At 45.2% G+C, this 24,643-nt stretch overlaps 1 protein-coding gene across 7 annotated transcripts in view; it reads right to left on the bottom strand.

The window, feature by feature from the left end:
- Positions 1 to 20,362, bottom strand: part of si:ch211-161h7.4 (titin) — a 40,029-nt gene extending 19,667 nt beyond the window's left edge. Inside the window, exons 1-14 of one of the 7 annotated variants that reach the window (XM_030348604.1) lie at positions 20,125 to 20,361; positions 19,592 to 19,635; positions 19,434 to 19,498; positions 17,380 to 17,489; positions 16,592 to 16,652; positions 16,237 to 16,435; positions 15,532 to 15,651; positions 9,684 to 10,489; positions 8,679 to 9,344; positions 7,888 to 8,067; positions 7,001 to 7,550; positions 6,027 to 6,097; positions 4,192 to 4,335; positions 3,814 to 3,977 (exon numbers count right to left, since the gene is read on the bottom strand). In XM_030348604.1, coding sequence (XP_030204464.1) covers positions 3,814 to 3,977; positions 4,192 to 4,335; positions 6,027 to 6,097; positions 7,001 to 7,550; positions 7,888 to 8,067; positions 8,679 to 9,344; positions 9,684 to 10,489; positions 15,532 to 15,651; positions 16,237 to 16,435; positions 16,592 to 16,652; positions 17,380 to 17,489; positions 19,434 to 19,498; positions 19,592 to 19,635; positions 20,125 to 20,148 — 3,204 coding nt within the window. In that variant the 5' untranslated portion in view covers positions 20,149 to 20,361. Of the gene's footprint in view, positions 1 to 3,813; positions 3,978 to 4,191; positions 4,336 to 6,026; positions 6,098 to 7,000; positions 7,551 to 7,887; positions 8,068 to 8,678; positions 9,345 to 9,683; positions 10,490 to 15,531; positions 15,652 to 16,236; positions 16,436 to 16,591; positions 16,653 to 16,757; positions 16,961 to 17,379; positions 17,491 to 18,402; positions 18,424 to 18,482; positions 18,504 to 19,433; positions 19,499 to 19,591; positions 19,636 to 20,124 lie in introns of those variants that run through there. The other 6 variants (XM_030348610.1, XM_030348605.1, XM_030348607.1 and 3 more) reach the window with 6 other exon arrangements.
- Positions 20,363 to 24,643: the final 4,281 nt, after the last annotated feature.

Below are 24,643 nucleotides of genomic sequence, written 5' to 3'. Positions count from 1 at the left end.
TATCATGGGCTTTTAGCCGAGCTTCTTCCCGTTACGTGGGTATGCACCATGGACATGTTGGAGCATGGTGGTGATGTTTACAGCTGTTTACAGCACACGTTGGCGCAGCTGCCCCCGCCCCCGCGGGCGCTCGGGTTTAAGAGGTTAAAAGAGAAAATTGTCACTTTACTGTTGTTAAATTTGTTCACAGTGATACTTTTGTATATACGTCCTATTCTGTTCAGATAGTATTTTTATTTTTTTGACTGTAGTATACGTGCTATCAAAATTATTTTTGTGCTACTGAATTTTTTCGCTTGCTAGCACCAGTGCTACCATTTTAAAAAGTAAGCGTACAGCCCTGCATACGTTCATTTATCAAATAATTACTTTCTACTAACAATTCGATAAAAACATCTGCTAAATAACTTCATAACCAAATAGGATATGATTTATATTTGCAAATGGCTTCTTGTATGTGTGATGGGTAACAAAGGTTTACTCTGCAGTGTTACTCCAATACCAAGGAAAAAACAACAGCTAAATTATTATTTCCAGTTTCTAATACGATTTGTTTCTGTTATTTGTAGCCATGCAGACACAGGTGTCTCCGGTCAGTGCAGACTTCGGAAAAAACGCTAATTTGCCAGACTCACTGCTGACTTCAACACCAATAAAGGGCCCAGGCTGGCGACCTAGCAAGAGACCACGGCTTGAGTTGGAAGGAGGGGAGGAGTGACTCCTCAAATGAATCACATAAAGAACCGTTGGACTCGGCATACAACCCTGGAGACTCTGTTCTTACAGAGGAAACTGACGTCTCGTACGTTTTTAGTATTGGCTGCATCGTACTAAAAGCAGCATTGAATAGGGATTGGTAGTATGGCTTCCAGTTTTACAGTATTTCTAATATTATTCTGCCTTATGTTTTCTGCCTTATGTTAGGTATGAGACACAGCCCACACCGAATGAGGCTAAGTATATTGTCTTTGAAAGTTGCCTCAAACAGCTGTTAGAAAACTGTCCCGTGTGTAAGGGAGGCTGTGATCTTCAACAGCGAAGGATCGGTACCCAAGTTGCTTTCACTCAGCAATGTCTACACTGCAGTTACTTCAGACATTGGGAGAGTCAGCCCATGGTTGGAAATACCCCCATCGGCAACCTGCAACTTTCGGCGGCTACCTACTTCACAGGGTCCTCCTTCATCCAACTGCAAAAGGTAAACATTTTACAATTATACAAATATGTGAAACTCACTACTGGACTTTTCTTAAACACCGCTTATGTGCCTTTCATGTAAAGGTGTGTGAGGCCAGGCAACTCCAGATATTTCAGTATGACACCTTCAGGAGGCATGCAAGGAATTACATGGAACCGGCTATTGTTCACAAGTGTAAGATGGATCAGCAGCATCATTTCCAGCAACAGTTGCGCCTTGGTGGGTCAGTTGCAGTGGGAGGAGATATGAGGGCGGTTCTCCAGGTTTGTAGAAATGGGAAAGTCTGACAATTGAATTAGTAGTTTACATTCTGAAACATATGTTGTCCCTTGAACGTGTGCTGTAAAGCATTCTGTAATGCATTTTTTTTTTTAGGGCACTCAGCTAAGTTTGGCAGCTACTCATTAATGAATCTGGAGAGCAACACCATCATGAACATTCAGTTTGTTCAGGTCTTTCTCTGACATAAATATATTTGTATTATTTGAATATTACACGTGTGTGTGATTTGTCTCTTATTTTTTTTGTTTGTGATGCCCACTCACTACCAGTGCAATGAAGTAGGCGGCAGTGACCACATGGAGAAGGAGTGACTCAAAAGATGCCTAGATCATCTGAAGGCAAACGGATTTAAGGCAGATTACATTGTTACGGACCGCCATCCACAGATCCAGAAATATCAGAGGGAACGGAACATCACGCAGTTCTATGACGTCTGGCACTTTGAGAAAGCTAAAGTGTTTCACTAATTCATAGCCTACACTTTTAGTTAGTTACTTACAAATCTTCTAGGAACATGTTTGTGTTGTGTGTTGTAAAAAGGTTTGTCTAAGAAACTGGAGAAAGCATCGCACAAAGAAGACATTCTTAAGAAATGGCTGCAGAGAATCAAGAACTAGGGCCCGACCGATTCATCGGCCTGCTGATTTAATCGGCCGATTATAGCCTTTTTGAAAATAATCGGCATCGGCCAAAAAGACGCAGATTACAACCGATTATTATTTTTTTTTTTAAATGTTATTGCGCTTAGTATCCTGCAGATTGCGCTCCTACTCGCCTTGCTAACTAACAACTTTAGCTGGAGTAAAAAAGAGGAGATAGAATTTTACTGTACAGCATGAAAGCACGCTCGCTCAGGCAGCTGCGCGCTCACCTCACCAATGTACACAAGACGCGTTGTTTGAGCATGTTGTGCCTGTTTTTCTTTAGGTCCCAGGCCATGTTAATTTGTTATACTGTAGACTCTAACGGTGAGACCATACTGCTCAGCACGCACGTGTTAGTCACTGCTCACGAGTGCAGCACATTGGGAGTTAGTTATTTATTTTACATTTTACATTACACTCATTTTTGACTGTAAATGTATTCTAAAACACTCAAAGGTTCTGCATTCAATTCACATATTCGTCAAAAGTGTTTAAAGTATATTTAAGGTATCAACATTTTTTTTATTTTTTTTTTTATACTGCCGATTAAATCGTAATCGTAAATTTTCTCTGAAAATAATCGGCATCGGCACTCAAAAATCAATATCGGTCGGGACCTATCATGAACCATGTGTACTGGTGCGCTACGTCATAAACCACTGGACCGGAAAAAGTGACGAAGTGGCCATCGCTGCTAAATCACTTGCAAAATGTTCATGATCATGAAGACCCCCTTTTCCCCAAATGTCTGCATCCAGAACGAGCCTCGAGGGACCCCAACAAATGGCTACAACCTGGTATGTGCCAAATTAACATTACTCAGAAAATCCACAGTGCTAAAATTATGCCACTGATATTTCACCATGTGTTATTTTTTCACTCAAGGGTCAGTTGCACTTCACAACGCTGAGAAACTACTGCTTAACAAACAAGTCCTGAAGGATGCAGCAAAACTCAGCCATCATCACCAGACGTCATCGCTGGAGTCATTCCACAGTCTGATACTGCGTTTTGCTCCAAAGAATGTGGTTTTTCCCTTCATTGGAATGTAGTGCAGGTAATAATTTAAATTAAATAATTTAAAATGACTTAACTAGGGATGTGAATAACTAATATTTCATGGTTGAATAATCGGTGGGTGGTATGAACGAATAATCGATTATTCGATGTGTGCTGACACATGGAATAATTACCATCCGCCGCTAATTACCACCGCAACTGCAAATTTACCACACGGAGATAACCATGGCAACTGGTCAAACAAATTCTCTTTTTGCGGTCATTCTGCGCGCGCATCCGCCGTGTTGATAAACAAATAATCCCCTATAAATGAATGGTCTTCATTTATTTGGAAAAAATGTTAACGGTCCAAATGTTAAAAATCGACTTTGACCCTCGGGAACGAATAATCAAATATTCTGACCCATCCCTATTAACAACTGACCAGAGAACATGGTGGCTCCTTACGGGGGTAATAGTGCACTAGAACCTGGCACCAAGCAGAGAGAACATGGTGGCTCCTTATGGTGGTGCTAGTGCACTAGAACCTGGCACCAACCACAGAACATGGTGGCTCCTTACGGTGATACTAGTGCACGAGAACCTGCCACCAACCAGCAGAGAGAACATGGTGGCTCCTTACAGTGGTGCTAGTGCACCAGAACCTGGAACCAGCAGAGGACTCCTTACGGTAGTGGCGCAGTGGTCCACCCAGAGGGGCTTCTTCATGGAGGAGGACAGGATGATCTCTCCGTTGCACATGGACTCTGACCACATGTCCATCCGGAGGCCAATGACCCGGCCTTGATGGCAGAACCACTCAAAGGCCTCCGAGCCCGCCTGGCTCGACAGCTCTGAAAGCAGAGAAGAAGAAAGCAGATTTAGTCCTCAGCAGACGCTTTAAAAAGAAAGATGGTATTTAAGGCCTCACCATGATTCTGTTTGTGTGTATATGCCCATAGCAACAGAGGTCACACCTGGTAATCAACAAATGTTTTTTAAATTGTAAAGCACTTGGTGGCAGTAGGTTGTTATGCTAGTGAGTCAGTAGATAGGCGGGTCCCTCACCCTGGGCGGGGGCGGGCCACAGCATGGCCAGCCACTCCTCCAGGTTGGCCGCATCTTGGTCCTGCAGGACCATGGGAACCAAAGGGGCCGCGTAGAGCCCCAAGGACAGCCAGTAGGAGGACTGGGTTCTGGTCCACTGGGGAGCTGCAATACAACAGCACCCTTGGTGTCAAGCTGACCTTGAAGAACAGCACTAGGAAACTTCAACAAGGGTTCAGGTCAATGGATGGTGTACCATGTGGTTTTGCAAGAGACAAGTTGCTAATGGTTATTGATCAGTTACTGAGTATTATCTCAATACAAGTAAGGGATAATGCCCGACGAGGTGTCCATTATCAGGAATTAATGGACTTCGGAGGACACCGTCCTCCGCTGCGCGTCGGATGGTTCACGCCTCCGCGAAGACCATTAATTCCTGATAATGGACACCTCGAAGGGCATTATCCCGCTTATACCATGGCCACTAGCCAAAGAAAATAAAATTAAGACCATTCATTTATTTATTTTCATGCTGTTACGGCCACTGTTCGTTTGTTGCTTCCTTCTTGTTTCCCCCCTCTGTTATGTGCAGGTGCGAGTCATTAACAACTCATCATCATCCCGCCTCTACCAACCAGCTTCCGCCAATCACCTCATCAGTTTCCAGCCAGGGGAGGCCTGCCACACACATAAAAGCCGGTTTAACTTGTCCCTTATCCTCTCTCCTTTTTGTCTCGTTCTTGGTTCGTGGACTGGTTTTGCTGTGGCATGGTTAGAACATTTACATATCTAAGAGATATACATATATTGTCCCCTAGTTTTCCTTTCTCCCCCTGCTTGCACCAATTGTGAGCCCCTTTGTTAGTTTCCCCATGTTTTTTTGTCTTTGTGGTTACCTTGCGGCCTTGGGACAGGTAAGACAGAGGCCTCTATACATTTACACGTAGTGCTCTTCTTTGTTAGTAACACTAGGCTAGGAGTGTTGCTACCCACTGTACTTTTGGCTTAGTTTAGTTAGGTTAGCGGACGTGTGGTCCGCTGTATTAGCACAGCTGTTAGCATAGCTTGTTTTGTTGGGTTCTTTTCTTTGGCAACACTCAAGTCCCAAGGTCCGCTGCTTTTGTCGTATGTTACTGTTGTGTTCTTGCAATCAGCCCCATTAAACCTATGTTCAACCTTATCCGTTGCTGTTGTCATTCCTTTATTGTTTCACTCGCCAATTGTTTCTTCATCTACACCCATAATTAATTAACCCATTAATTTTAACATCCGTTACCTCCCCCGCTACCCCTAGACAGAGGGAGTTGTAACACATGCGTTTTACAATAAAAATATAACGTTTTTCACAAGCCATAACTTTGTTTCCCTGGTAATGCCTGTGGGTTTGACTAATTCCTGGAACAACCATTATCCCGTAAGGCTCTTATGCTACGGATCTTTGTTCACTACTCCAGTAATTAGGACGAACCCTAGCTACGACCTGGCAACGGGAGGTATTGTAGTCCGTCGGCTTTGACTGCGTTCCCGTTGCAATGGTTACTAATTTTTGAGACAGGCTGATACGATACGCCAGCTAGCGCATTAATTAAGAACGGTGAACAGACCATTTGACTGGAACTACTTAGTAGGTGTCCGTATATCTGGAGTTAATTCACAGTGCACACCATGCAGCCAATCAGAATCTAGCATTCTCCCAGGGCGTGGTATAAAGTTCATTAAGGTGCAGGTAGGGTGAGGGCATCTTTCTACAGGAAGCTGGACTTTGTGGAAGAAATACATTTTCAACTACTAAAGGACAAAATACATAGAAAAAGGGATTGTATATCATATGTATAAATATCCTGAATAAAACCTACATGCGAGTTCATCCTCTTCATGCTGTTCCAGGTCTACGAAGGAGGACGGGCCGCTCTGGAAACCCTTCAACCTGCCCAAAAAACACACAAATCAGACCCATCAGCGCCAGTTAAAGGAGCATTTCACCGTAGGAAACGTGAATCTTTATTGAAAGTCAGTCATTTATGCAGTCGAATAGTGACTACTAGTTTCTACTTCTTCTCGACCGAGAAAGGCTGAGTGACATTTTTGGCGCTTGTGGATTCAAGACAACAACTCCCACAATGCACCACAATGGGGCTGCTCCGCCGGAGCGCCGCAGCCAGGGCTCTGCTCCAGGAGAATTTTGGTCCATATCGCCCAGCCCTAAGATCGAGTACCTTCCCCTATTGTCGATACATGTTAGGTTCAGCAGGTTTCTGCAAGTGAAGTCCCACCCACTGGCACTATAGATCTGTAGCGTCAGTGGGTCCCATCCCATATAGCCGGGTTTGAAAATGAGGAACTATGTGTTTGTAGTCTTACTAGAATCCCCACCTCTTACACAAGTGTTAGAGGTAGATACGGATCTCTCCCGGCTCAGGGGAAAATTAGGGAATAATTCATTACCATTCAAAATTATATAAAAGTTTCTTACAATACACAGCATAATGCAAATGGATGAAGTGCTCCTTTAAAGGGTACATGGGGAAGAAGCAGGAATTCATCTCAATATTGGCCCCTCTGGCCGCTAAGATAACAGCAGCCTGCTAGAGCTTGTGCTTCAGAGCACTGGAGCGAGGTACCAACCCCTACCCCCCCTGTGTCTGAACCCGGCTGGCTGAGGGTCCACCCCTACCCCCCTGTGTCTGAACCCGGCTGGCTGAGGGTCCACCCCTACCCCCCCTGTGCCTGAACCCAGCTGGCTGAGGGTCCACCCCTACCCCCCCTGTGTCTGGACCCGGCTGGCTGAGGGTCCACCCCTACCCCCCCCTGCGTTTGAACCCCTGCTTACATGCTGGATGAGGGCCTCTTGGTGGGCTGGGGGGGTGCGATATTGGGGGGCCAACTAAGCCTGGTGCTGCAGCTGGGGCCTGCAGGGGCCTCTATGATCAGCGGTGGCCCGCTGCTGTTGAGGGCATCCAAGGGCCCGATGTTGGAGTCCCCAATGGACCTCTTCCTCCGGCTCCTCTTGCCGCCCTCAGCCTCTTCCCGGGTGTTGTCCGGAGGAGACACCACCGCTGACTGGCTAAAGATGTCGTGGAACGTGGCCAGAGAGCGCCGGATGGTCTTTGGAGCCGAAAACATTTTGCCCTGTTTGAAGGGCTTGGACTCAGCCGTGGTGGTGGATTCTGGGGCCGTGGGCGGGTTGAGGGATTTCCTCTGCTTGGACTGCGGTCTGCCTCGCTGCTTGGACTGAGGTCTGCCGGGTGGTGGTGGTAGTGGTACTGGTGGCAGGATATCCCCGTCTGGGAGAGCGTCTGAGACCTTCCACAATTCCCCAGGACAGTTTCTGATCCTGGGGTACCTCCCAGTCCCGCAGTCTGGAGCCGGTTCAGGGGAGCCTTCAAAAGACCACATGAAGAATGATTCAGTGGCTCAGCTGAAAGGCACTCTTTTATATACAGTTCAATATACATGTTGCATGTCAACATGTGTAGACCTTATGCACCATGCTGCCCACCATACATTTATGACATCCGCTAAATCAAATGTATCTCCCTGTCATCAAGCCACTTTAGAAAGAAACTAGGCAGGTTGAAGTACAGCAAATAAATAATAAGTAGGGTTAGTTTAATATGAATGAATAATGATGAATAATGATTTATTCTGGTCATCTGAGGGGTGGAGGTCCACATACACTTGTTCTTCTCCTCGGGGCGCAATCTTTGGGGATTTTACCTAGGAGGGGTTTGGGTCTCCTGGGGTTCTGCTTGTGGGCCTGCTTTTTTAGAGCGGGCAGTCCCCCTGGCTCCTCTGGGCTGGAGGGGAGGCTAAGGCCCCGCTCCCAAGGCCTCTTCCTAGGGGGATGGCTGGAGACTTCAGAGGTCAGCAGGGGTCCAACCTTAGGGATTGCCAGACCTTATGAGGGTAAAATAAGTTAGAGTACCGCCATCACTAAGACCAACCAAAGGTCGAACAACAAAGTCACAACTCCCCTCTAATTTGGCACCGCAATGGTGGAACGAGCGCCCTGCCGATGTCAGGACCACAGAGTGGCTCACCAGCACCTGCAAGAGCCTCAAGACTCACTCGTTCAGAGTTCACCTGGATTCGGCCCCCCACCGCCCCTCCTCCTCCCTTACTCCTTAAAACACCCCTCTTACGCACTTATTGTATGTTGCATGTTCTGAGGGGTTGATAATAAATGGTCCCCAATCTTATTTTTTTTTATATTTATGACAATAATTATAACATCATCATGATAGTATTATCATCATCGAGAATAAATTTAAATCAGGAAAGTTAAAGATTTAGGGATGAAAACCCTTAAGAAACTGAATGGATGAAATAATGATAGATAATACCGAAGTCTATAACTTGTCTGTAACATCACCTGACACAACACGCGTCACAGCAACAGCTGACGCTTCTGAAGAAGACTGCAGGAAGTAGTCGAAACATATCGGGTACAAACAAATGAATACTAGTCTTTTTACATCAACATACAAGTTAATACCGAAGTGTCTTACCAATACTGACATGTTCTGCCTCATTGTTCATGCCCTCCTGCTGGATCTGCTCCTCCTGAGTGCTTCTGGCAGGAGACTCGGACAACAGCATCTCTTCCCTCTTCCTCATCTTGACAGCCTTCCCTGCCTTTGTCTTCTTTTTTCTCTCCTCCATTTCTTGTTGGGGGCCCTTGGTAGATTTGGACTTCTTCAGGACAGAAGAAGAACTTTGCTCCTCGTTTTCCCAGGTTGGAGCCGTTTTTAATTTGACTGCTTGGCTGGGGCTGCTTTGATTTTGGGGTTGAACCTTTGGCCTGTTGTGAGATGGCATGCTCTCCTTGGTCACCTTCTTCCTACCCGGCTTCTTTTTATCACAGTCCTCTACGTTGTTCGGCGCATCCCTCAAGGGCGAGGGCTCCTGCTCTACCATCTCCGTTGGGCTGTCTGTCCCCTTTGACTTAGCCCTCTCCCAAGCGCTCTTCTTAGGTGAAGGGTGTGATGGAGCAGCAGCTTTCTCCTTCTTCTCCTTCTTGTTCCGAGCCCTGCCCTCCTCCAACCGAGCGTCTGGACATTTCTGTTTGTAGCTGCTTGGATTCTTCTTCCTGAGGAGGGTGATCCAGGCAGGGGGGTCCTCTTCACGGATCAGGAACTCCTCCTCTGGCTCCTCCTCTGGCTCCCAGGGAGGTTCTGAGGGGTTGATAATAAATGGTCCCCAATCTTATTTATTTTTTTATATTCAAGACAATAATTATAACATCATCATGATAGTATTATCATCGAGAATAAATTAAAATCAGGAAAGTTAAAGATTTAGGGATGAAAACCCTTAAACTGAATGGATGAAATAATGATAGATAATACCGAAGTCTATAACTTGGCTGTAACATCACCTGACGCAACACGCGTCACAGCAACAGCTGACGCTTCTGAAGAAGACTGAGGGAAGTAGTCGAAACATATCGGGTACAAACAAATGAATACTAGTCTTTTTACATCAACATACAAGTTAATACCGAAGTGTCTTACCAATACTGACATGTTCTGCCTCATTGTTCATGCTCTCCTGCTGGATCTGCTCCTCCTGAGTGCTTCTGGCAGGAGACTCAGACAACAGCATCTCTTCCCTCTTCCTCATCTTGACAGCCTTCCCTGCCTTTGTCTTCTTTTTTCTCTCCATTTCTTGTTGGGGGCCCTTGGTAGATTTGGACTTCTTCAGGACAGAAGAAGAACTTTGCTCCTTGTTTTCCCAGGTCGGAGCCGTTTTTAATTTGACCGCTTGGCTGGGGCTGCTTTGATTTTGGGGTTGAACCTTTGGCCTGTTGTGAGCTGGCACCCTCTCCTTGGTCACCTTCTTCCTACCCGGCTTCTTTTTATCACAGTCCTCTACGTTGTTCACCACATCCATCAAGGGCGAGGGCTCCTGCTCTACCATCTCCGTTGGGCTGTCTGTCCCCTTTGACTTAGCCCTCTTCCAAGCGCTCTTCTTAGGTGAAGGCTGTGATGGAGCGGCAGCTTTCTCCTTCTTCTCCTTCTTCTTGTTCCAAGCCCTGTCCTCCTCCAACCCGGCGGGTTCCCCTCCGCGCCCGGGGGCCCGTGTCTCGTCCTTCTGCCCTGTCTCGCTCTCCAGTGCCCAGTTCGGAGAGGACGGCTGGCCAACGCCGTAGTCGTTCCTACCCGGTAGAGCATCTGGACATTTCTGTTTGTAGCTGCTTGGATTCTTCTTCCTGAGGAGGGTGATCCAGGCAGGGGGGTCATCTTCACTGATCAGGAACTCCTCCTCTGGCTCCTCCTCTGGCTCCCAGGAAGGTTCTGGCTCCTTGACCGGAGACTCCCTGAGAAGTGAGAAGTGGCATAATAATGATGATAAATAAGTGGTCTTCCTGATAATAATCATCATTAGAAGGACTTTATTACCACGATTAATTATCTGATTTCTTGATAAAAGGATCTGCAGTAAAGTAAAAAGAGATCAAATACAACTGCAGGGAAACTAAATACAAAGATTAAGGGATGAAATGGTTAACGGTTCCACGATCAACCATGGTAAAACTCACAACGGTTATTATTACCGTGTAAAATCAAATTATCATTAAATCCATGGTAATAATCTGACTGCGGTTTACCGTTGAAACTGTACTGTAACCTTTTCATCCCTCATCCCCTTCAACCAAAGTTAGCCAGTGTCCCGGAAACTGGCACAGCACGGAACGCCAGGCTATTTGCATTCAATGAAAAACATGGCTGAAGGTGGTGACAGCACTACAGGGATTTATCAGCCTTCCAGAAGGCCCTCTTATCTGTAATGTGCACCAAGTGTAGCTACCTTAAGGACACATGTGGCACATTGTGCCAGATCTCATGTTTAATTCATCCCAAAGTGTCCGGGTAGAGCGCAAAGACGATTTAAGGTACATGAGAAGGTTGTGTGAGACACCCCTAGAAAGCTTAGATTATCAACTTTACGTCTATCAAAGCCAGTGTAAGCTACACGAAAAGACAATTCCAACCCGAAACAAAAACTAATTGTGTAACAAAAATGTCATAACTTCATGCAGAGAGCAATATTCTTCATGTGATTTGAGCTACACCAATCATGTGAAATATCATATCTACTATATATACAGTGTTTCCCCTACCATTGTTCAGTCCTGGCGGGCCGCCAGGCCAACGAGCGCCCCCGCCAGGCCAACAACCGGCCAAAAAAATAATAATAATAAAAGAAAAAAAAAAAAAAAAGAAAAAAATGCGGCGGCATTAAGTTATATCATCATTAGCATGGCACCACCAAAAAAACTTAAAAGGGATGAAGGACAAAAGGTATTTCAAGGTTCTTCCTAAACACGGTGCCAAACGAGAGTACATTTATTCTCCGGCAGAAGAACTATACCACGAACCGATCGCGTAAATGCGACGTCTGATTGGTTCAGCCCGCCGTTACCATGGACATTTTTACCGCCCCCGCAAAAACACTAGCCTCATTCTTTATATGTCCTTAACTAACTTGTGATGGCTAAGCAAGTGTTTTATATGGAAATAACCAACAAATACTCTGGCATCCCGTGAAAAATGTATAACAAATCACACTATCAGCTCTTACCACCGGGCCTAAAAAAAATTCTAGTGGAAACGCTGTGTGTGTGTGTGTGTGTGTGTGTGTGTGTGTGTGTGTGTGTGTGTGTGTGTGTGTGTGTTGTGTGTGTGTGTGTGTGTGTGTGTGTGTGTGTGTGTGTGTGTGTGTGTGGTGTGTGTGTGTATATATATATATGATAAAAGCTGAGACGCCGAACTAGAAGCAAAAAACAATGAAGAACAATTGTGTCTTTTTCTTTACACAAACAAAGCTATGTCCTGCATTTGTTATTTTTGTCCTCAAAATGTGTCTGCTCACATAAAGCCACCATAAACAATTTTACAACTGAACATGGTGATTACAATCAATGTTCAGTAGCTAACAGAGGGTTTCAAGGGAAATAGGTACATTTACTTAAAAAAATAACACATACATTGGGTTCTGAAGACATCTACAAGTCTACCTTTTGTCAAAATCTATTTTTTTGATTGTCTGTACTGACTATGTATTCCTTTCTTATTTGTGAAGCGTCTTTGAGTACTTAGAAAAGCGCTATAAAAAACTGATCAATTATTATTATTATTAAATGATAGGGGTGTGAATCTTTGGCTTCAGACGATTCGATTCGATTAACGATTCAGTAGTTGGCGATTCGATTGAAGGACAATTTTTTTTTTTTGGAACGATTCGATTATGTAAACCACGATTCGATTCAGTAACTCAGTGATGTTGCTAGGTACGCGTCCTGCGTCCCTGACGCATTAAAATCTGAAAGGACGCACTAAACTCACTATCCATGCGTCCCGGGGACGCATCTCATTTTCCCCATGAAAAACGATACATTGTGAACATTAAACAACTCGTGTTTAATCACAGTAACTGGCCAAAGAAACCTTCTTGTGAGCAGATCGGACAAGCGCTGTTTCAACCCTCTGCGCATCTACTTGGCGCAGACGTGATCCCCTGTACAAAGTATCGCGACATGCTAATTTAGCCGCTACCAAAACAACTAGCTCGTCACCGCTGATTTCATTTCAACAATTAAAAATACGAACTTCATAGTAAATAAACCCACGTTTCCACTGCTCGATGCTGTGCTCATTCGTGTCGAATGAGCAAATCAAACAGGATTTTTTTGCAATCCTTCTGATTGAATATATGTACATTTATGACAAAATCGTGAGGACTAGGCTTGTGACACACGCACACACACAAATGTGGCGCTCGCGCGGTAATAGCTCATTGACGCCACCTAGTGATCATTATGTGCAAATGCACAGCCTCTCATTAAAATGACTTAGGGGTCATTTGACCCCTCTTGCTGCGCTAGGAGTAAGTAAAAATGGCCCGGCGTTTCTAGTGTTAAACATGAACGGTTGAGTACTCCAGCTCTAACCATATCATACCACCATCAAGGAGTTTAACACTATTAATTTAATTTAAGAAATAGAATAATAATAAAAAAAGAAACACATTTTTTAAACTGGGGAGTCGACTCGGGACCCATTGAATTTCTCAGGGACCCACCCAACTCGCCACCTGTGGGTCCCGGGGACTCACTACATTGAATACCTATCAACATCACTGGTAACTTTAAACCAAAATTCTATATCCGTGAAATAAACATGCAATAATGTGACACCCCTTGTCAATTTTACCATTATTCTTTGCGAAGCCAAATTGCTTCCACACTTTGTATTTCAAGTTTGCTGGTGCATTAACAATCTCGCTGCCGCTCTCTGCCATGTTTGAAATGCACCAGTAGAGGGTGAGGGAGAAAAAAAACTCTTGTGGGACTTCCTTGCAAGCTGACTAGCTGATGACAGAGTTACAGATTACCGAGCTGCACTTCACAAAATAAATTAAGCTAAATTGAATGATGTGTACATATACAAGCCGCACTGGAATATAAGCCGCAGGTGTTTTAATGTTTAATTACCATTAGGGCTGGCCCGAATGCCATTTTTCTGGCTTTGAATACTCGTTGGTTTTTCCAAGCGAATATTCGAATACTCGTTCCAGAAAAAACACCATCAAAAACAACATTAATAATCCCTATATACTCCCTGGAACCGATTTTGACAGTATCTGCATATTTTGTCGAATATTTATTAGCTTTTGAACGTTAATTAGTAGGCCTAAGTAGGTTGAAGTTCCTTAGTTTTTCCCCGTGAAAGCGAACAGCTGTTGTTCCGTTCAAAATCAGCTGTCCTCTGCCATCTCAGCCCTTACGGGAGCTTTTCAATTCATCCTGGAACGTGCATCTTTTCAGGGAATTTGTACAATAAATCCATAACAAATACCGAATATTGATTGGCTTATGTGTCCATATTATATCCATTATATTGTCTGGATATTCCCAAGGCGCTCACGCTCTGCAGCAAGCCAGTCACAGTTGATTGGCGCGGCGCTGTACAGCGAATGTAAACAAACAACTAAGCTAAGGTTAGCATTTCGTGGGAGCGTGTCTATGTTCCCCGGGTCCTAGGTTCCCGGGTCCTATGTTCCCCTCTTCGTACGAGACTGGGGAACATAGGACCCTTTTTTAAAAAAAGGGTCCTATGTTCCCCGCTTTTCCCAAAAAGGGTCCTATGTTCCCCGATATGTATGTGACCAGGGAACATAGGACCCTTATTCAAAAAAAGGGTTCTATGTTCCCCGGTCTGTTACTTTTTCCACCATTACTGCCAAATTCCGGCCGAGATAACTACCATTGCATGTCTTTACCTTTTGTGGAAGAGGGAGAGACGTCGGAGAACCTGACGGAGTCTATTCATACGCCGGTAAACAAACCCGAGAAGCCCAATCCCTACTAGAGCTCCCCGCGCTACGGCCATCCGGAGGCGCACAGAGCTTTTGGCCGTGATATTATTATACAATTATATTATATTATATAGGCCTACTATTATATAAAGAGCTCCGGGAGTTGCAAACGGCAACAATCAGTTACTCCTCCATGCTGCAGTTCACCCCGGACTGCACTGCACTGGGTTGGCCGGTTGAACGCTGAATGGCTGTTACGTTACACACATGTCACTCAGTGGCCACGCTGTTGAACGCCGATTGGCTGTCATCAAGCGAATGTCGCGTCAAAGTTTAAATATTTTTAAGGATCGAAAAATGGGGAAAAAGGCGCGGCTTATAGTCCGAAAATTACGGTAATCATAATCGATTCATACGATTTAAAGCATTTATATCGATTATTGGTGAAGCCAAAGCGATTCATTCTATTTATTTATTTTAGCAGATCGATTTAGTTGAATCGGTAGGACTGACAATCGATTCATCGATGCATCGCATGAATCGTTACACCCCTATTAAATGTGCATGGGTTTGCATTGGATTTATTTTGATATATCACCTAAACCTACTAAAACCTCTATCTTTACTCTACTTCACTTTATTGGCATCAAATAAGTAGATATACTGTATTCAGTATTCACTTTGGGTGTGTTAATCCGTTTTTTTTTTAGAAATGTCAAAACATTTGAACAATACCGGAATAATACTGATAACAACGATAATACTGATATCGTGACCATTTTGGTCCCGTTAATCGTGATATGAAATTGTCATACTGTTACAACGCTATCCCTCATTATGCAAGTCTCCCATTAGCAGCCTCTGGTGGCTGGCATTTGAGCTGCAGTTACAGCCATATCAATTTCAGGTGACAGGCGCTGCTTCCCCGCGCTGGGAGTATACTCCTAAAGATATGGAGAGCAATACCATGGATGGATTGTTTCGTGGACAGGCGGAAAAACTGAAAGGAGTCTGAATCAAAGAGCTGATCAGTGAGCTCACCGCGGTGCTCTAGAGAGGCCGGTGGCTCTGAGCTTCTGGATGAAGGAGGCCCTGGACCCCGAGGAGGAGGACGGGAGATTAGTCCCCGGTCTCCACACTGGCGGCTCTGAACTGGCTGCACTAGATGTGGTTTGAGATGGAGGAAGGAGAGCGGTAAGAGCATCGAGGCCACACACTCGAACACAGTTGTAATTAAAAGTGGACCTTGTTTATAGTGTTGACCATACACAAACAGACAAAGTACGTTCACAGAAAAACAGTGCTAAGTAGACAATATAATGCGTTTTTTTTATAAGAAAACAAACATAAAAAAGAAATGTTAACTAGTAGCCAAGCTAAATCTACTGTTGAATCTTATGAATGATGAATTATTTTTTTATTCATTATACTACCGGTACTTAATTATATTCATTATATAATCTCCTTAGGTTAGGTGCACCCTCATTTATCAACACACTGAAAACACAAATGTTTAAAACCTTCTTATGAAACAATCATACACGTTCCAAATAGACATTTTATAATTTACTCGGTTTCTCTGGAAAAATGCATCTGTTCAATTAATTAATATTTATTATTACTAAAAAATCATTTTTTTTAAAAACAATGGTTTTGCTAAAAAAATTAAACTGATTTTGTTTAATACCTCCAGTGCCCAATCCAACACAGTGAAAACCCCAATGCCGAACCCAACATGCTGCTTACGGTTGCTGGAAAGGCTCAGAGGAGTGGTCCCTTGCCATGGAGGGCCTGCTGGTCTTTGGCTGGTCTTCAGGGTCTCCCTCATGGTCCCAGAGGAAGCGATCGGGGGAAGCCTCCATGACCCTTTGGTGCTTCGCCTCTAAGGGACTGGAGGTGTTGATCGGGTAGTGCTCTACCAACAGACTGCTGGCCTCTAGACCAACTAGGGGAAGAGCAATTCAATACAACACTGAAGACAGCTTCCATCCACAAACTAGACAATAATCAGTAGAAGACACATGCTCTGTTTTGCCATGTGCAATTGCTTCATAAGAAAAAGTAAAACATTACAAACAGTGCTGGTAATGTAACTTCCTACCCAAGTTATGTTCTTTGTTCTTCACCGGTCTCGCTGGTGGTTGAGGTTCTCCTTTGGGACCCTATAAAGACCACAACAACAGGTCACAGAAATGAAATCAGACAGCGCAGCACATGAAGGCTAGTATAGGGCTGTAGTCAACCAAAGAAGATCTTGGTTAACTCACATTCTACCAACATATTCATCCAACCCATTGGTCGATGGGGGTGAGTCCAGCTGGGTTCAGACCCACTCTGGGTCTTAGTCCAGCTGGGTTCAGACTCACTCTGGCTCTGATTCCAGCTGAGTTCAGATCACCTCTGGCTCCAGCTGGATTAGGGCAGAGCTTCAGTGTGAAGCAGCTCCCAGAACCAGAGGAAGAGCGCTGAGCTGGACAGTGTGGTGGACGGACATGTGAGACTCTGGTTTTGTGCTTAATGGCTAACTATGGACGAGGCTGCGGGACAAAGGGCCCATTATAATGTTCCCATTCAAGTCTATTGAGCGGTAAACGCGATATTTTACACGAAATATTACAAAAAATATTAACTCATGCCATATGTTTCTGAATTCATAAATAAAGGGTATTACTGACACAATATAGCCCATCACTCAAAAATAAAATATATATGTCTGCATATTTCCCTCCAATTGTCCAAACAATGTGATTTGGTCGAACAAGTGCATAACGGTCAACAACTTGACTGCCCTAAACGGGTGAGGTATATTATTCACACGTTTCAAGAGCTCTCAGATAGGAACATAAAATACGCTTTTTTCTCCAGACTGCTGTGTATACAGTGTCCTACCACGGAGAAAGGTTGGATATTTCCTGAAGAAGGGGCCTCCTCTTTCTCTTCCGCTCCAGAAGTGGTGATGGGCATCGGAATTATGATATTGAAGCCATCCAAGGAGGAATCTGAAGAATGGCAGAAAGTCAGGCAGGGCCGCAGGGGTGAGTAAAACTGTTCATGCAGTGACTCCCCATGGCCCAACAATCAAATAGGTTGTGCAGTAAAATAAGTCCTTACTACCACTTGGTCATCGGGCCATTTTTTTGCCATTTTTTTGTTTTTGCACTGCGCCTACTCTAGAGAGCACTGCTCCTAAATAGTATGACCACTAATCACATGCTTCGTCTCTTTGGAAAGCTGAGAACCTGTAGAATTTTATGACATTATCAGAATAACTGTATCATGCACTCTCACAGTGCTGGGAAGACCACAATATTGTTTTTCCTCCCGGCCGCATACACACAACTCCAAAACCAAGCTGATTGTAGTACCCTGGGTAACTCCATATCCCTTGGAAACACTACTGAGCCCTAGCCCTAGGTCTTGTGATGCTGTGTGTAAAAGCAGATCAACAAAGCATAAAAGATTAAGTCTCCAGCTCCTTTTATGTAATGATATGTCCATTCGTTCTGTTCAGGGTCCTTTTGGAGACTCCAAAAAAGGGCTTTGGCTACCCAAAATGCATACTGTAAACAAAAGTGAACTCAAACATGTAGAAGCATAATCTTGGTCTAAAATGAAAGGTTACCCTGTGGGCTTTCTTGTGAACCATTTAAATATCATACCAAATGTTCTGATATGTAATGAGACAGGTATAATCAGACACAAAAATAAAAATGTTAGCCTATTCCGCCTATGCAAATTTGACCAAAAAAAGCTCAGACAAAGTGTTTTGGCTATTATCTTTCCTTCAAAAGTGAAGACTATATGAACACCAAAACTGAAATATTAAAAATACTATAAATAACTATGTACAAATAAACAAAAATAAGTAAAATTACAATAACAATGTGAAAATAAACAAAAATAACTATTTACATGATTTCCTCCCTCCCTCCCCCTCCTTTATTCTCCGGGCGTTTAGGCATCTTTCAAAATATTCATAAAACCAAACTCACAAAAGTAAATAAAAATAAAACCACACACGAGCGCGCAAATCAACCACTTGCTTCACACTCGCACTCTGGGGAAGAGCCTGCTAGTTTACGCACACCCCTTGCGCATTTGTTTTCACAACCACACGTGAGACGCGGTTTGACATGCTGGATATCGTCAGAAAGGTCTTTTCATTGGCTATTATGATATCTAAGGCCCGTCCCCGACCCTTGCTGTCTGCTGGTGTAGCTGTCAATCAAAGTATACATGCCCCGTGTTGATAGTGATCGCTTCATTGGCTTGTAAACAAGGAAGTCTTACAGACATGTGGGAGGGCTCTATGTCACCGTGAGACCCTGCTGAACACAGTGGATTCAATGAATCACACGACAATAGCTGAATGAATTCAAACCCTGAATCGCAGTTTTCTACAAAAAAACATTGCAGCGTTTCGGTTTTCTATTTTTCGGCTGCTTTGTATAAGATGGCTTGTGCATATACATAATGTAATTCGACTAAAATAATATTGATATTCGATTTCTGCGGACTCTTATGAACATTCCAAGACCCAACATGAAGTATCAACTCATTGCTAAGGATATCCACAACGACGATAAAGTTAGAATGCACCAAGGGAGGAGGAGGGTGAGGGGGGCTATTTTGACCTAAGACACTAGGATATGTTTGATCTATATTCGCTAAACATATTTATTCCACCACATGGTTGACATTGGATGACATTCCTGAGATTCTAAGCTTTCAAACGGTGTATGAAATGACTATAACACTCAACTGTATGATGCCGAAAATTGACCCAGCATGTTGGGGGGGGGAAGGGCTGGTGTAACGAAAACTTGCCCGCCGGCGGGATTTGACGATTAAGTGGTTAAAACGGTACGGTCGTCAGTTTGAAAACCACTGCAATTTTAAAGAACCGCTGGTCTGGTGTAAGTGCACACACACACCACACTTACCCAGATTGTCAAGCAGCCCATCTAACGCGTCCAGAGGGACCCCCCTCCCCCGTTGCTTGGGTGATCTGAAAGCCAGGTGGCGAATTAGGAAAGCCCAATTACTAGGACGGCCTGAAATTACATTTGACCAGAACACAAGGAAGCAAATCAAAGCATACATTTCCTTGTTGGGCAGGAAGTTGAGTTTCCTAGATGCTCCGCTCTGTGAACACACATGTGTAGAGAGATGAGACACAGGGTATGATAGTGAACTGAGTTGACCCTTCATTGCGGTCGTGATGCTGGACCGTCAGCACGTTTAAAATGTTCGACTGAAGACCCTCCCATTCACTGTTGTGGTGAAGTTCACAGAATAGTCCTGCAAAGACCCTTTCGTCTCGTTTAGTTGTCATATAGTCCCAATTTAAGTCAGTTTTGCCAAATTAGGGCAAGGCTGATAACAATCCAATTTAAAACAGTAAGTAGAAAGGCATGTTGAGGTTTCCATAGCTGTTGTGGTTAAAGTTTGTTAGTTCGAGCGGTACCGTAATGACGGTAATCACAACAGAGGACATGCTTTTGGTGTTCAACCAGTACCGTTACGACGTTAAACACAACAGAGGACATGCTTTTAGTGTGGATGAGCCACCTCACATAGTCCTTCTTTCCTACACGTACAAAAAGGTGACGCACACATTGCACATTTACTTACCGATTTGAGGTGCTTCGAATCCATGAGTTTAACGGCTTAAAGTGAGCCGCCGCACCAGCACACTGCTGAAAGGCTGTGGATCCATCCGTTTACCCTCATACACGTTACACTGAAACAAAGCTACTCATCGACGTTCACGTTGTAAACGGATCCACTTGTTGTTAACTTATGCGATGAATGTTTACGAAACACAAAAAACCCGCCCATTCGACACCAGTGTCTCTATGGTGGTCGAGTAAATTTAGAACAGTGCGGTTGGTTCTCTGCCCCCTAGTGGTCAGGAGTTTGGAGCCTCCTAATGGTTCTCTGCTCCCTAGCGGTCAGGAGTTTAGAGCCTCCTGATGATTCTGTGCCCCCTAGCGGTCAGGTGTTTAGAGCCTCCTGTTGGATCGCCTGCCCCCACATGCGTCCATCGACGGATCTCATTAGGCGTATTTCAGATCGTCTGCATTGGAGCGCATGCATGCATGAGACTTCAGAACATCTGCCGGAACTGGTCAGAAACACATCAAGTTGTAATTCCAACCGGGCAATGTTTTGATATGTTGTGGGGAGTGTCTTATGTCCGCTTTTATTTGAGACCGACAGACCCCTTTACGGAGTCTCACTATAGAGTAGGCTACTAAAGTGTAAAATCACGTTCCATGGCAACCGATTTTCGGTTCTACACAAACCTAATTATCAAGGGGAAATCCTATGCCACACGAACATTTTAGAAAAGGGACGATATTTTTGCAAATTGATTTGCGAGTTTGCTTTACCAATGATGTAAAGTAAAATTGAGAATAGATTGTCTTCATACATGTAACGGGTACAAATAGACTGCGCCTTTTAGGCGCATGACGGACACGGAAAAGGAAAGAGGTGGGAGAGACAACGAGCAGAAAGGGGTGAGCAGAAGATATATGGGAAGGATCATAGACATCTTATAGCATAAACTATGATGTAGCATAAGATGTCTATGGGAAGGATCCCGGCGGTATGCAAGGTGAAGGAATATGGAAGTAAATCTGTGCCATCGGATTTTGAAAATAAAAAGCCATTGAATTCTAAGCACTGAATATTTATGCATTGAAATAACGTATCTGGATGTTTTGCCTCTGAATTTAACTCCTAACATTTTTTAATAAAGAGATTCAAGAGAGAGATTCATACTTTATTGTCATTGTGCAAACTAGTACAATGAAATTGGGGTGGTGCTCACTACCCATAGTGCAAAAATAAAACAGTGCAAAAATACAAACACAAACAACAGCAATAGGCACAATAAATATAAATATGCAGACATAACATATAAGTGTAATAAATCATATTCTGCTTTATTTTTCAATGTTAAAAATTCATAATCAAATATTCAACTCAACCGAGTGATCGATGAGTGACATGCAAACGTTAAGTTTTAAGCTTGGGCATGTTTCCAGGCATGAACAACTTCATGCCTGTCTACGCTTCAAACTCGTGCATGTTGCAGAAAATGTGCAACAGCGCCCCCTAGGGTGACACTTTTTGGTGTCTTATCTCCCCATAAAAAGCTACAGTCAGTGTTTAATGACGTTGATTTACCTTTGAGCATTTCCTATTATGGGCTTCTGGGTAAAATGCTGTTTAGAATTAACGTTTAATATCAAGATAGAAGAATCGAGTGACGCTCTTATTCCCGCTCGCCTTGCATGACACAATCTAGCATCTAGGAACGATTGCTCTTCCTTGGGTCCCAGGATGTTAACGCTGAATTTTCCGACATTGAATTTTGCAGCTGAATTTTGCATTGTTGAATTTGGGGATGTTGAAAATATGAATATTTGATTTTGAATTGATTTATTGAGTTAAATTCAGAGGCAAAAATCTGGATATGTCATTTCCATGCATAAGTATTCAGTGCTTAGAATTCAATGACTTTTTATTTTCAAAATCCGATTTACTTCCATAAAGGAAGGCGGTTGCATCCCTCCCACCGACCTGCCTCCCTGTTATTTCTTTTCCGTTTTTTTTTTCATTTCTATTTTTAATAATCTTTCTCATTTTGAGAAAGAATCTATGTTAATTGCATTCCAATAATGAATTTACTTTAGAATATCTTTAATAATAGTAATAATGGATTTAACAGGGAAGGGGGAACCTCACTAACCACCACCAGTGTGTAACACCCACTTGGGTGATGCACGGCAGCCCATCTGCGCCAGAACACTCACCACACACCAGCTTGAGGTGGAGAGTGAGGGAATTAATGAGTCAACCAATTATACAGGAGGGTGATTAGGGTGCCAGATTGAATGAGCCCGGATCGGGCTTGCCAGTAACCCGAGGGATCCTGGCGAGCTGCTCCTGTAACCCCTCGGTGTCCCTTCCCCTCCTGGAAGCCGTTCTCCTGTGGCAGGATCAGACACTTCCGCTCTCTATCCTCCTGGACTCCGGAGCGGACGAGAGTTTTATTGATTGGGAGCTGGTTCTTCGTTTTGGGATCGACACTGTTCCTCTGGATCCTCCTATCGAGACCCAGGCCCTGGACGGGAGGACCCTCACGCGGGTGGAGCGCCGCACCGTTCCGGTCAACCTGCTCGTTCTGGGGAATCATCATGAGTCCATCTCGCTTCTAGTGATTACCAGTCCCTTCTCTCCGGTGGTTCTGGGTTACCCCTGGCTCAAGACACACAACCCCCAGATGGATTGGGGAACCGGTCGAGTGGTGTCCTAGAGCACACACTGTCTTTTGCGGTCCGCCCAGTCACCACGGGCGCCGGAGCTCGAGTCTGCCGCCGTTCCTCCTCACCTGTCCTCCGTTCCGGAATGAGTACCACGACCTTGGGGAGGTGTTCAGTAAATCCCACGCCTTGTCCCTGCCCCCCCACCGTCCTTATGACTGCGCCATCGACCTCCTTTCCGGAGCTCCTCTTCCGGGGAGTCGTCTATTCAATCTCTCCCGGCCCGAGTGTGAGTCTATGGAGGAGTACATCGGGGAGTCCCTCTCCGCTGGGATCATCCGCCCTTCCTCTTCACCGGTTGGAGCGGGGTTCTTCTTTGTGGGGAAGAAGGAAGGTTCACTTCGTCCCTGCATTGACTGCCGGGGGCTGAACCCTATCACCGTGAAGAACAGGTATCCTTTGCCTCTGATTAGTTCTGCCTTCGTTCCCCTCCACGGAGCCGTGGTTTTCACCAAGCTCGATCAGCGCAACGCATACCACTTGGTCCGCATCCGGGAGGGGGATGAGTGGAAGACCGTGTTCAACACGCCTTTGGGTCATTTTGAATGCTTAGTCATGCCTTTCGGACTCACCAACGCCCCCGCTGTCTTCCAGTCTCTGGTTAATGATGTCCTCCAGGACATGTTGAACCGCTCCGTATTCGTATATATTGACGACATCCTGATCTTCTCGAGATCCGTGGAGGAGCACAGGATTCACGTCCGGCAGATGCTTCAGCGGTTGCTGGAGAATCGACTTTATGTCAAGGCGGAGAAGTGCGACTTCCACGTCTCATCCGTCTCCTTCCTGGGCTACATAATCGGTCAAGGCCAGATAAGGATGGATCCTTCCAAGGTCTCAACGGTGGCCGAGTGGGCCTCCCCTCCAACCCGCAAGAGGCTGCAGCAGTTCTTGGGATTCGCAAATTTTATCGACGGTTCATTCGGGGCTACAGTCAGGTCGCGGCACCTCTCACAGCGCTGACCTCTACCAAGAGCCCATTCTCGTGGACGCCAGAGGCGGAGACCGCATTCCGGGGCCTCAAGAGACGCTTTGTTTTCGCTCTCATCCTCGTCCAGCCCGATCCCGCCCTTCAGTTCGTGGTGGAGGCCGACTCTTCGGACACTGGAGTGGGCGCGTCCTCTCCCAGTGCTCTCCCTCCGACCACAAGCTCCACCCCTGTGCCTTTTTCTCCCGCCGGTTGTCCCCGCCGGAGAGGAATTATGATGTCGGCAACCTCGAGCTCTTGGCCGTCAAGCTCGCATTGGAGGAGTGCCGGCATTGGCTGGAGGGCCCCCAGTTCACCTCTCAGGTGTGGCGTGCGTTCTGTGCGGCTCTAGGGGCCACGCCCAGCCTGTCCTCCAGGTTCCACCCCCAGTCCAATGGACAATCGGAGAAATGGAGGCCGCGCTCCGTTGTGTCTCCCACGCCAATCCCTCCTCCTGGAACTCTCAGCTTCCCGGGGTTGAGTATACCCACAACACGCTGGTCAACGCATCCACCGGCTTGTCCCCGTTTATGGCCTCGCTGGGCTACCAACCGCCCTTGTTCCCCGAATTGGAGGAGGAGATCTCTGTCCCGTCGGTCCAGGCTCATATGCGCAGGTGCCGGCGCACTTGGAAGCGCACACGCACTGCACTGCTCCGCGCATCCTCCCGCTCCCAAATGCAGGCCAATAGGCGCCGTCTGCCTGCCCCCCATTACGCTCCCGGACAGTCGGTGTGGCTTCGGGCGAAGGATCTTCCCTTGAAGGGGATCTCCCCTAAGATCTCTCCCCGGTTCATCAGGCCTTTCGAAGTGGAGTCTGTCATCAACCCCTGTGCCGTTCGTCTCCGACT

This window comes from Gadus morhua, chromosome 23, assembly GCF_902167405.1.
Source record: "Gadus morhua chromosome 23, gadMor3.0, whole genome shotgun sequence".
Classification (NCBI taxonomy): domain Eukaryota; kingdom Metazoa; phylum Chordata; class Actinopteri; order Gadiformes; family Gadidae; genus Gadus; species Gadus morhua.
Note: the sequence above shows the minus strand (reverse complement) of the source record. Positions and strands in the feature narration are given on the sequence as shown.